This window comes from Saccopteryx bilineata, chromosome 1 (assembly GCF_036850765.1).
Source record: "Saccopteryx bilineata isolate mSacBil1 chromosome 1, mSacBil1_pri_phased_curated, whole genome shotgun sequence".
Classification (NCBI taxonomy): Eukaryota; Metazoa; Chordata; class Mammalia; order Chiroptera; family Emballonuridae; genus Saccopteryx; species Saccopteryx bilineata.
In genome coordinates this window covers 230,667,600-230,681,170 of record NC_089490.1, presented here as the reverse complement: position 1 = coordinate 230,681,170, position 13,571 = coordinate 230,667,600, and the positions used below count along the sequence as shown (strand labels likewise).

At 41.1% G+C, this 13,571-nt stretch overlaps 1 protein-coding gene and 1 non-coding gene across 3 annotated transcripts in view; both read right to left on the bottom strand.

Annotated features, from left to right (window-relative positions):
- RAB3GAP2 (RAB3 GTPase activating non-catalytic protein subunit 2) overlaps positions 1-11,759 on the bottom strand; it is a 55,737-nt gene extending 43,978 nt beyond the window's left edge. For both annotated transcript variants that reach the window (XM_066238090.1, XM_066238092.1), the window contains exons 1-2: positions 11,522-11,759; positions 393-457 (exon numbers count right to left, since the gene is read on the bottom strand). In XM_066238090.1, the coding sequence (XP_066094187.1) occupies positions 393-457; positions 11,522-11,636 (180 nt within the window). In that variant the 5' untranslated portion in view covers positions 11,637-11,759. The remainder of the gene's footprint in view (positions 1-392; positions 458-11,521) is intronic.
- On the bottom strand, positions 1,182-1,257 carry TRNAA-UGC (transfer RNA alanine (anticodon UGC)). The gene has a single exon. It is a non-coding gene; the product is annotated as a tRNA-Ala (tRNA).
- Positions 11,760-13,571: the final 1,812 nt, after the last annotated feature.

Here is a 13,571-nt window from a genome sequence, read left to right as displayed (position 1 = left end):
AAATCAACTTCCAAGACTGGTCTCATCTTTCACGTGGGAAAGACTTGCCAGCAAGACTCGCAGGGAAGGCAGGTGTAGAGTTTGCTGTCTGTTTCTATTCTGATTAGGTGGAAACATCTGTTACCTTGACTACAGCATGTACTTGTGCGTTTCATATATCTGCCAGAATCTACTCCAATTCTTGTTATGTCTCTGGAACTGGCTATGCCTTAGGGTTGTTCACAATCATAGACAGTAGTAGAACTAACAGGAATTTATTTAGTACTATTATGTAAGCACAAAAATGTTCTTGACAAAGATTTTAAAATGTCAGCCTAACACTGAAATATGTCCCCATTACTACAGAAGGAAAATGCCACTATCAAAAAGCATGCATACATTTACAGACTTACAGGTTCTTGGGGCTCTGTTTCTTCCCACGCTCCCCAATTGTCATCTTCCCAGTTAGTTGATTTATCTGATTTAAGAAAGATGAAAAGTACTTAAAATCAGGAGCTTAAAATGTTTTAAAACATTTTCTCTAAACATAATCAAGCCAATCTGTGATATATAACAAACATTATATAAGTAGTACACAAACATATCTTATGTAAATATAATGCTGATGTTAAGGAAGAAAATAATAGCAAGCTATGCTACATTAGGCTATTGTTTATGTAATAATAACCTTAACATAGGTTAAACAAATCTATGTCATAGTAAAAACTGCAAGTTATTTAATCTTAAGATGTTGGATATCAAATTCATCCACATTTAAATCAAACTACAAAGGTGGCATTAAAAAGAATCTCAAAATGACAATTATTTGTAGCTTAGACATTAGACAACTTAAATATACACAGTGACACATTTTATTATTATTATTATTATTATTTTTGTATTTTTCTGAAGCCAGAAACGGGGAGAGACAGTCAGACAGACTCCTGCATGCGCCCGACCGGGATCCACCCGGCACGCCCACCAGGGGCGATGCTCTGCCCACCAGGGGGCGATGCTCTGCCCCTCCGGGGCATCGCTCTACCGCGACCAGAGCCACTCTAGTGCCTGGGGCAGAGGCCGAGGAGCCATCCCCAGCGCCCGGGCCATCTTTGCTCCAATGGAGCCTTGGCTGCGGGAGGGGAAGAGAGAGACAGAGAGGAAGGGGGGGGGGGCTGGAGAAGCAAATGGGCACTTCTCCTATGTGCCCTGGCCGGGAATCGAACCCGGGTCCCCCGCACGCAAGGCCGACGCTCTACCGCTGAGCCAACCGGTCAGGGCCAACACATTTTTTTAAAGATGCAATGCACATATAGGGATTATCACATAACAACGAACATGTATGTAGCATTTCTACATGCTTTACAGACATTAGATTGCTGAAGCATGACAAGGATCCTTTATCATCCCTTCTTACAATGAGAAAAACAGAGCACTTGGTTTACACAGCTTGACAAAGATCACAGCGGAGTAAGTGGCAGAGTGCAGTTTGGGTTCAGGTTGCCTGAGCTCCGACACCCATGCTTGCAAGAATTCTGCTGTATTCCCTCCTCCTATGGCTTCTGAAGGATACGATGAAGAAACAGTGGGGCTGCTTATTATTAAGAATGCTTATTATTTTAAAATGAAACATTTCCTTGATACTGAGATTTGGAATTTTGGGGGGGGTAACTTGGAAAATTAAGTTTGTTCTTTAGCAGTCTAATTCAGTTAGGCAATCTCTTTATTCTGCTAATTTTTCCACTGCACCAAAACAACTGTCTTATTGTGTGTCTGATGGCAAGTAGGCCGTTCCATTTACACAGACTGAGAAAAGGCACTACCTTTTGTACCAGAAAGCAAAGTAATGAGGCAAGTTCATCACTCTAAAATCCACGATTCAATTTTTAAATTACTGTAAGAATAATGTATTTATCAAATTATCACACTCTGAAAATCATGTGGAATTTATAGCACTTTATGAAGGTCAGCTAGTCATTCATTCATTCATTCATTCATTCAAGAAACAGCATTTTTTTCTGTCTTGGGTACTGTGCCAAGTGTTGTAGCTACAAAAGCCTTCAAAGAGCTTAGTTTGTGCCCACAACCCATGTTGAACGCTGTACAAGCTAAAATCATGGGAAACATTTCTTCTCCATGATGGTACAAAAAATGCCTGACAATTCACAAGTGACTCAGACAATCAAGCAGGACAGCAGCAATTTGGGCTTCCTGTCCCTGCAGAGACTCAATCTGTCTTTATGGCCCAATTCAAAACATCCAGAAAGAGGAAGACCTTGAAAAAATACTTTATTTAAGATATTTGTGCACGTGACAGCTTAGCCATTTCTCATTGTCCCTAACTGTGGAGTTTCTACTAAGAAGAGGGCAAGAATTTAATGAGGCATTTCCCATTTTGACAGGAAGACACTTTCCCAAGAAGCCATGATGCAAACAGAGGTTAAAGGAAGGTGAGACAAAACTATTACTCGGGTAAAGATATTTTTGAAGCTGGTCTAGAATCACAAGGCTCTTCATAATATACACAAAAATACATTCAAAATTCTAGTCATCTTAACAATGGGAAACACTAAAGAAAAAACCCCCCTGCAAATTGTGCTCTACTATGGCTATTTCTACATGGTGCCTGTCATATAATTTCTGCAGCCTCCTGACTTCTGTTTGAAAATCATCTGACACCACTCTGCTGGCTGCTGATGTGGACTGTCAGCTGTTAAAAAGGTTGGAATCTCAGCACTTTACCACGGTTATTTCTTATATCTTCAAATTGCGTAAGCAAGCCAAGCATGTTCTTTAAGAAAAAGAAAAGATGATTTATACAGAAAAATAGCTAATAATGTCTAATAGCTAATAATAGTTAATGTCTAATCAAGTTGTCACTCATGTAAAGAAATTTATTCAGGCAGTCTTTCCTATTGATTTTTCTATGAAGGATGGTATTCTTCAATTAATATCACTATTGATGTTTTTAACTGATCATTGACCAAGATTGTGGACAACCAAAGCAATGAGTTTAACATACAGTATATTTGAGAACTGGGGATTGTTTAATGTCAATATGAAACATTACTATAAGACGTTAAGGTCTATAAATTTTATGTATTCATGAAGAAATAAGTGATTTACTTTTTATTATCAATTACTCTAAAGAAAAGCTAAAAACAGTTCACTGTGATGGTGTCTTAGAATTAATAGATAAAAAATCTCCTATAGGCCAGGGTAATTTAAAAGTTCCAAGCTCTGGTATAACTTAAGAGTAAGTCAGTTCAACAAAGTGTATTACAGAATAAGAACATCAGGACAGACAACCACTTTAGGGTGATTGGGGTCCAGATGGAAAATTCCAAACACCCACAAACCACCAAATCACAAACCACTGGCATTTATCCAGTTTACCCAGTGAGCTAAGTGATACTCATTTCAAAAGCTAGGCTCTAAATTATGGGGCAATGTTAAGTGGGTTTTTTTTCTCATTTATTAAATAAGTAGCAACAACCCAATCTCCAAAAAGCAATTCTTGAAATAACATGATCATCAATTGCCTGTGTCCTTTATTTTGCAGAAGTCCAAGTCAACAGAATTGAGCAGAAAATTAAGAAAATGGCATTCACATTCACTGCCTTTATAAAATCAGTGGTAGTCCCTTCTGCTGATTCCCTTTTTCCAGAAAAACAATAAAATTTTATTTTTCATAAACCTTATACACAGACTTTATATCTCAGATAAAAACCATCCTTTTCAAATAACTTTTCTATGTGAGATTATAGTATTGATTATTCTATTTCATTCCATTTTAATTACTGAGGCAAAAATAGTTGAAAAGCACCAACCCCTCGCTTTAGTTTTGATTAAAAAGTAACGTGAAGTATTCTAATTCAAGTCCAAGTGGCAGAATCTGATTAGGTAAGAAGATCCTCTAGAAATATAGTTCATGATATGGATTAACAGATCTTTATATTACACACTAACACACCTACACACACACAAGGTATACTTCAACTTTCCAAAAACAACACTAATGTCATTATTAACAAAAGATCCTGCATCAATAATGGAAAACCAAGCATATAGCACATTTCTGCTTAGTTCTGAGTCTTTCATTTTTCCTTAAAATTCAAAGAAAATCAAGGACTGCAATGAAGATTCAATTAGAGTCATTCAAGACGACTACTTAAAATATTTTGCTAGTTCAAATCCTCTGCTGAAATCACCCTTCTCTCTGTGATTTGAATCCACATCTTGAATCACATTTGCTCTCTACAAATAAAATCCATAAGCTGGTTTCCAACCAACTTAACAAAAAGCAACTGCCTCCTCACTGACTAGTAACAGACTGCTCACGCCTTAACTTTTTTATTGACCCATCACTGCAAAAGACTAGTTTGAACTGCTAGAATAATTGGGAACATAAGCATAAACCCTTGTTCTTACCCTGATCCAGTTCAATGTTTTTGCCTGAATGAATGAAACCAATGACTTCAAAATATAAACTGTAACTACAACTCCTTCTGGAGAGAATTTTTCCCCTCAAAAAAATTAATTATTCTAGTATAAAAAATAACCAAAACCGGTCCAGTCCACCACTTGATAAATGTTATAGTCATTGAAACCTTCAAAATATTGAGAAAACCCATTTAAATTCAACCATCAAAATAATTGCAGATGACTTTTTTTAGGGTTATTTCCAATGAATGAGTTATTCTACCAACAAAAGCGTAAATACGAGATTAAATTTCTGCTTCCCACAGCTCTATGTAATTCCAAAAATACATTATTCTGATTTGCTTCTGAACAGTCTGTCCTCATAAACTGAGTGTATGTCTTCATTTAACAAGAACCTGAAGCTGGAAAGGAAATTGAATTCTAGAAGTGGGCAATTAATTTGACAGTATTTGTGTTTACCAATATGAGTATGTCAAGATCAAGAACTAAATGCGAAACTGAAATCATTAAACGTAGGAAAAGGAAAACTTAATTTAATCTCCACAGACTAATAAAAGGATCTTACTAGCACAGAAGAAAATTCATTTCCGTTCTTCCGAGGCAAGAAAAAAGAGATAATGTACTTGCTTCTATCAAGAGGAAGAACCGCTAGAAGTTATGATTTGTAAACAATTCAGAGGGGTCCAACAAAATTTAGTTGGGTCTTCTTGACCAAGGCAAGGAAAGCAGCACATAGCAATACAAAGGTAAAAACAAACAAACAAAAACATGACCTGACCTGTGGTGGTGCAGTGGATAAAGCATCGACCTGCAATGCTGAGGTTGCCAGTTCAAAACCCCGGGCTTGCCCATCAAGGCACATATTAGAAGCAACTACTACAAGTTGATGCTTCCAGCTACCCACTCCCTTTCTCTCTCAAAAAAAAAAAAAAAAAAAGAAAAAAAAAAGACTAAATAATAGAGAATCTGCTTGTTAATGTCTTATGCCTCAGAATTATTAATCTTTTTCTTTTTCTAGGGAAATGGAAATGGGGAAAAAAACCCTCACATTAGCATATTCCTTCAGCCCATTAAAATATGCAGCAATCTGGCCCCAGCCAGTTGGCTCAGTGGTAGAGTGTGGCCCGACATGTGGATGTCCTGGGTTCAATTCCTGGTCAGGGCACACAGGAGAAACAACCATCTGCTTCTCCACACCTTCCCCTCCTCTTCTCTTTCTCTCGCTCTCTCTCTCTCCCCCTCCTGCAGCCAAGGTTTGATTGGTTCAAGTGCATTGGCCACGAGCACTGAGGATGGCTCAGTGGAGCATCCGCCTAAGGTGCTAAAAATAGTTCTGTTGCAAGCATGGCCTCAGATGGGTAGAGCACTGGCCCTAGACGGGGGTTGCTGGTGGATCCCAGTCAGGGCACATGTGGGAGGCTGTCTCTCATCTCCTCTCCTCAAACTTGGAAAAGAAAAAAAGGCAGCAATCTAAAATGTGGAGGCCGTCCCATTTTCAATAGCAAGGGTTTAGTTCATTCAAATCCCCATGATTTAATGAGACTAGATCTTTAAGGTCCCCTTCAGTTCTAGACTGCTAATAACTATGTTGTCAAATAAGTGACCTCCTATATCACATAAAAACATATGTTCTGATAGCCAATTCACAAAGTAACAGAACTGAAAATATCTTTAAGCAGTAAGTCTATAAATTTTCAGAAGTACCTATAAAATATGCTACTTTCAGATTACATCTCTCTCTCTCCAGTATGATCTCAAGGGAAAATACTTCAGTATGCATTTAAAAAAAATGGGTATTTTATACCCTTCATAATATCCCATAATGCAAAGAGATTCCATGATTTCAGTTTGTCTCAGCTATTGTATAAAAACGTGGCTTTATAATTGACAACTCAAGGTATCCCCTACATGCTTTATCTGCTATCTTTCTGGTAAAAGAGGCAAAAAGGGAAGCTGCTCTACCTTTTTAGTACGTCACCAAAAAAGTATTCTATTATTAGGTAAGTTAAGAGATCCAAAATATTAGAATACCCCAATTACCTCCAAATATTCTGATTCTCCCCCTCTGTACATGAGGACCTATACTACTACTCATCTCTGAAAGTTCAAAAGTTAATGTCTGATTAGTAGATACTAAATTTTGACTGAATAGAAACAATGATGACTATTAGTTATCACTAATGTAGAGGCTGGGAAACAGTAGGGTTCAAAATCTCCTTCAAAGCAACAGAAAACAGCTTCATTTTATAATAAAGATGAAAAGTCATGAAGCCATGCTGTTATTTTCTGATGACTCAAATGTAGAAGAGAGCAGCATTTAGTCCTGGGTGCCAAGGTGCCAGATATCAGATATCACTGTGTCTGTGGCAGCTGCCCACACTAAAATAATAGAAGTATTAAACCAACCAATAAGCCTTCAAAATTATCACTTAGCTAGGGCAAATAATTCATGACAAGTAATTAAGGTTTATTTTCTTTTCTTTTTTTATATAACCCCTAGACCTGAGCTGGGATAAGAAATTAAAATCATATAAGGTAGGAAAATAAAATGATCGCATCATTTCTGCTTCCCAATATAATGAAGAAAAGCAAAATCAAACACCATCTGTAATTTAAGGGAGAACCTATTGACCCTGCTCAACTAACCACATTTTTACTCTATAAATTTCACCCTTACCAAAGTTCCAGTTCAGGTATTTTTTTTTTAATAAAGAACTTTTTACAACTCCTGACGTTTCATAAAAAATGGCTTGAAATGATTACTGTACTGAAATCCATGGCCCTAGTCATTCCCAGAATTCCAAGTAAACTGTCTACAGTAGGGCAAGAGCTATTGTTCCAACTTTTATTTATAAATTAAACACCATTTTCACTGTAAAACATTGGCCTGGCAAAGGGGCTCACTGGTTAAGAGGTTCTTTTTCCATTTATTTTCTACCTGAATTGATGGTAGCCACAATAACACCAGTAAACACAAACCTCAGAATTTGACTTAAAAAGATAATAAATTAAATATTTGCAAATTCGTAGGCATATTGCAAATTAACCTAGATATGTGGGGTATGACTATATCCCCAACTGCCTGGACTGAGCCCATATCCAGGGGCTACGCTCTGCTGCGTGACCTTGGACAACTATTCAACCTGTACATGCCTAAATATTAGCATCTCTAACTGTGCCGTATATTGTGGTAGCCATTAGCCACATTTATTTCATTTAAAGTAAGCTCTTTAAATTAAGCAAAATTAAAAATTCAGTTCCTTAGTAGAATTTGCCATATTTGAACTGCTCAACATTGAACCCGATGTGGCCAGAGACAACCATATGGAACAGTACAGACACAGTGAAGAAAATAAACAAGCAGGTATGATTGAGAGGTACCAATGAGACCAAGGGGGCAGGAGTGGCTACTTGGATGATCGAAAGGGCCTCCCCAAGAGGCTGACATGAGAGCTGAGACTTGCGTGACAAGACGCAGCTAGCATACCAAGGTCCGCACAAGCATCCACGGCACAGGTGAGGGCAAAGGCCTCTGGCACAAATGAGCTTGGCTGCTTTAACAAGACAAAATGTGTCTGAAGCAGAAGAAATAAGGGAGAGAAGCACCAGGTACAGGAAGTGGCAGGAGGCAGGGCCTCGAGGGTCTTGCAAGCCATGCAAGAATTTTGAATTTTATATTAAGAACTGTAAGCATACAGAGTTATAAAGATAGTGTTATGATCTAAACCAGGGGTAGTCAACCTTTTTATACCTACCGCCCACTTTTGTATCTCTGTTAGTAGTAAAATTTTCTAAACGCCCACCGGTTCCACAGTAATGGTGATTTATAAAGTAGGGAAGTAACTTTACTTTACAAAATTTATAAAGCCAAGTTACAGCAAGTTAAAACATATAATAATTACTTACCAAGTACTTTATGTTGGATTTTCACTAAGTTTGGCAGAATAAATCTTTATAAAACAACTTACTATAGTTAAATCTGTCTTTTTATTTATACTTTGGTTGCTCCGCTACGGCCCACCATGAAAGCTGGAATGCCCACTAATGGGCAGCAGTAGGGACCAGGTTGACTACCACTGATAAACTGTGTCTTTAAGAGTTCAAGCTGATGGTTCTATCCAGATCTTAGCTGACCTCTGCTGCATGTGCAGCAGCTGACCACGCTTGTCTTTCATTAAATGCCCTTCTCCCTCAGCTGCTGTGGGATGTTGCTCACCTGGTTTTCCTCTCTGTTACCCTTTCTCAGTCTCCTTCCAAGCACCCTCTGCCCCTTAAACTTCAGTACTCAGTTCACATCACTATGTAGTCACGAACCACAAAAGGTGTTTCCGTCAATGACGAACCGCGTATACAATGGTGGCCATATAAGATTATAACAGAGTTGAAAAGTTCCCATTGCCTAGTGACTCTGCAGCTGTCTTAACATCACAGCAAAATGCATTACTCCTGTATGTGTGGTGATGCTGGTGTAAACCAACCTACTGTGCTGCCAGTCGTATAAAAGTATGGCACACAATTACAGTACAGGGGGTCCTTGGTTACAAAAGTCTCAACATACAACATTTTGAATTTAAAATGCTCACTCCCATAAAAACATAAAAATATTGAGATGTGAGTGTTTTGGCTGTTATGGATGCCTTGCAATGCTATAAGCAGATTTTGGAAGAGAAGTCATCAACCTTCCAGACTCGCCTGGAACAATTCTTTAAGAGGGTAGAGGCCTGCAACAGATCCTGTACCCTCTACATCAGCTGCTTCTCGAGATGAAACACCTGTAGTGCAGGTAGAATCATCTCCAGCATCTCCTGCATGTTCCTTAGGGCGGCAATTCTGATTCTCCTGACCCAGTGTCTCCAGCACTTTCTGCAGGTTCTCCTGCCTCTCCAGCTTCCTCCTCCCAATAGGTCACTCTCCCACCTTGCAATGACCCTTCAGTGTGCAAGCCAACCACAGGAATAAAGGGAAGGAATTTTTTTTACACTAATTTTTTGTGTTACTACAGTATATATATGTGTCCTTTTCCTGTGGCTTAGTTGTTTTTATGTTAGATTATGACTTTACAACTGTGTTAGGACAGGTAAGTGACTTAGGCTGCTAGGGTGTGTTCGATTTACACCAAAACTTGGGTAACGTCACTGTAGTAGGGACAGAACTGTGTCGTAACCCAAGGACCCACTATACTAAGATATACTATCCAGGTTTGTGTAAGTGCATTCTATGCTGTCCGTACAACGCAATCACCTAACGGCATGATTGTATACATAATCCTGAAGCTGATCTGACACTTTTTGTTGATAACATCAAATTAACATCTCTGGCCCAGAAATCCTTACTAAGGTTTAGATCTCTATCTGGCATTCAACTGCACCCCCTCACTTGGACATACATTTAAAATGCGAAAGGTCCAAAACCTATCTCCTTCATTCCTTATGCTATACCCCTGTTGAACTTTTCAAAAGCCCAAAGGCATCCTTAACTCCCTCTCATTCATCAGCTGTAAGCCCCATCACCAGGTCTCCACTAGCTCCTGCAGAAGCTAGCCCTTCCTCTCCAGTCCTGCTCAGGCTATATTTTATTTTAGTTCAAGCTCACATCACTTCTTGCATGAATTATTAGAATAGTCTCCCAACCTATACACTTGCTTCTTATGTCCTGCATATGGCTGCCAAAGCACATAACCAAGATTCAGAAACTTGGCTGGCTACATTACGTTCAAATCTGACCATCCACGACGTCATTTCTCTGTCAGGCTTTTCAGAGGCATCTCACCACTTCCACACGGCTTCTCATGGTCCAGCTTCCTGCTGCCTTCACAGCCTCTTCCACCCACTCTGTCCCTCACGTTCTCCTCCTTCCGGTTTTCTTAGTTCCCTAAATGCCATGCCATCTCAGGCCTCCCTTCCTCCACACCTGTTATTACCTCTCCCTTATTCACATAACACGGAGGCTTACCACTTCAGGGAAATGTCTCATCTAAATATAGATTTATATGTACACATATAATATGTATATATTTACATATGTACATGTCTCAATCACACTGCATGGTAGCTGCTAGTTTATTTGTCCCAGTGAATTATAAGCTCCGAGAGGGCAGAGACCACCAACTTTATTTGATCGGTAGCCCTAAGAGTAAATGTTCACAGATACTTTTGATGTGATACCTTCTAAATTTAAAACCAGGGAGGAGCTTACTGAGTAGGCCTTTTATCACCCTGCCAGCAGACCACAAAGTGACAGCGCCCTGCAACAAAGCCCAATATGCTTCAGACTGGAAACAGAAAGGACCCAAACACAGAAACACACACCCTTTCTCTAGGCGACATGCAGGAAATTCTGAGGGACCCTGCAGCATCTAATAAACCAGACCGAGGATTTTATTCTACGTGGACAAAGGCTTCACCCTCTTTGATGATAATAATAGGTGGCAGGCGTCCCGCCTCAGTGAATGAAGCAAAGAAACTTTTCCTGGCCTCGTTACTGTCATTTACAGGTACATGGCAGTTACATGTAGATGGTAGATGCTCCTCTCTCCCTTCCTGACAGGTCATTACCCTTATTTAGGAGAGACCCTTACTCACCACCTGAGGTGTCCCTCACTTGTCAATCAGCCATTTATTCTCTAAAACTGAACGCGTGGAAGGGGATGAGGGAAGAGATCGCAGGGGCGACAATCAACACATTCGGAGGGGGAGGGGCAGGAGGCCACAAACCCAGGGATGAAGGAGCCGGGTTAAGGCAGCACCGGCGGAGCGCCGACAGCTGGGGAGGAAGGAACAAGGGGGAGCCCATCACGGAATAGGAAACACCGGGTGGGAAGGAGAGGGAGGTGGCGAGCAGGGAGTGGGGCTGACCGAGACGAAAGGCAGCCGGACGCAGTTTCTGGCCGGGGAGCGAGGTGCTGCGGAGTAAGCGGGGTCGAGAGGAAGGCGACACAGGCGCTGCCAGGGCGGAGGGGACTTCAGGACGAGGAGGGCAAGAGGGTCACTGCAGGAAGCGGGCAGGTACGGGGGCGACGGAGAGCCCCCAGGGCAGAGGCGTCGGAGCCAGGCGGCGCCCGGAACCCGCCCAGGGAGAGAGCGGCGGAGCGGGACGCACTTACTGGGGTCCCTCCGCAGGGCGCCGACGGGGGTCTCCTCGCGCAGGTGAGGGAACAAGAAGTCCCGGGCGGCCTGCAGGTCTTGGAAGGAGCAGAACTGGACAATGGAGCAGGCCATGGCCCGGGAATCCCAGCTGGTGCTCTCGCCTCACCTGACCACGCCCTGCCACCCCGCCGCCCCGCGGCCGCCACCGACCAGCCCGCACAGCTTCAGCCACGCAGGGGCGGGGTGACCAAACCGGAAGTTGTCAGCGCACGGGAGTCCTCGGCCTCAGCGCACGCGCAGGCCCGCCCCGGAGGAGATCTGAGTCACGTGACCAGCGGCTGCCGGGGCGGCAGGTTGCGGGTCGGAGAACTACGTGGAGGCCCAGGGCAAACTTCAGTCCCCGTTCTCCGCCTCCACCTGGTAACCGGCCCTTTTATTCCTTATGACTTTTAGCCAGAGATAATCTCATTAGATGTTGTCCGCGTCGGTCTCTGTCATTTGACCAATCGGCTTGATGCTTTGCTATTGGCACGATCCTGGTATTTCACAGAGAATAATCCCTGTTAAACCAGCGGCAGGCCAGTGGGGGACAGTGTCCTGCAAGTATCCGAGTTTGCAAAGGTGAATTGTTCTTTCGTCAAGGCGAGCTTGAAATGCTCCTCCAAATTCCTGTAGGGCTATGCACGCCCAGTACAGTGTGTGTTACACTGTGTGACACGCTCACGCTGCCCACGTGCATTTGATTTTCCATTCATTCATTCATCCACCCATTCAACAAGCATGTATCGCTCTTCGTTTCTATCCCAGATACGCGAAGCATGGAGTAGAAAGCAGAGAACAAAAGAGATTAAATACTGTTCCTGTGGCCGGCACAGGTAGTAAGCAATTAATTAATTACTCAACTATTTCACTGAAATGAATAAAACTACTTAACTCACCATGCTAAGTTAAGAAGTAACAAAGTGCTGTGACAGACAATGACAGGGAACCTGGCCTAGTTTTTTTTTTGTTTTGTTTTATTGGGGGTGGACGGTTGCCAGGATTAGGTGCAGACTTCGTTGTAAACCCCTGGAAGTTGGAATCTCATTTAATGCCACTTTATGTCCACAGTATCTAGCATAGGACCCCGCACATAATGCTTTATAAATATTTGCTGATGGAATAAATGGAATGAAATGTGAAGATTTGCAAAGCACTTCATATAGTTTTAAAGTGCTTCCCTATACATGGTCTGATTGATTAGTCTCAATGTCATCTAGAAAGTGTCTTATCCTAGTTTTAAAATACCTTTGAGAAGATTCTTGAAGTTCACTTGAATTACTTTTCTAAATAACGTAAAACCAAAGAAGGAATTATTATAATGTTATAATGTTTTAACACAAAGCACTGTAGACACTTCCCCAAAGAAACCTAAAGTGGCCATCCACTTTCTATAGCGGAAAATAGGATGGAAATAAATTGAAAGCCCATAGGTGAAATCCCGAGCATTTATTTCTTTCAGGCTGTGTGCACACTTTGTCGTAATAACATAACTACAATTTAGTGCTGTGGTTCCTACTCCACTAATTCCTCTCTCTAGAGGAGGATGAATTTCACAAAATAGAATAAAAAATTCCTATGTTCCCAGGTTAACAGGGATCAGTTCTTCACCAGATTAGATGTGTTATAACATTCCCTAAGCATCAGAGACCTGCCATTCTGTATTTAAGCTTGCAGAAAAGGCAAACTTCCAGTGTTCCCATTTTCCATTTGAAAAACAAAAATGCAATGCTCCCTCAGATCATCCAGTCCTGATGATTAAACCCCAAAATATGACCTCAATACCAAAATAGAATAAAATTTAAATTTAGACTCTTTGCTCTGCAGGATGACTACAGAACACATGACACTTTTTTGGGAAGCAAACAGTGTCACTGCTTGAAAACCATTCAGGTTCCTATTCAGGGAAATGCATTTTGTCGAAGTAACTGCTCTTGGCTCAGTCAGCTGGCCTTTGTTCTACTCTGAGGTATTCATATATCTCTTGTGTGTCGGCCATTGAATTTCATTACTGCTCACTTTCAATGG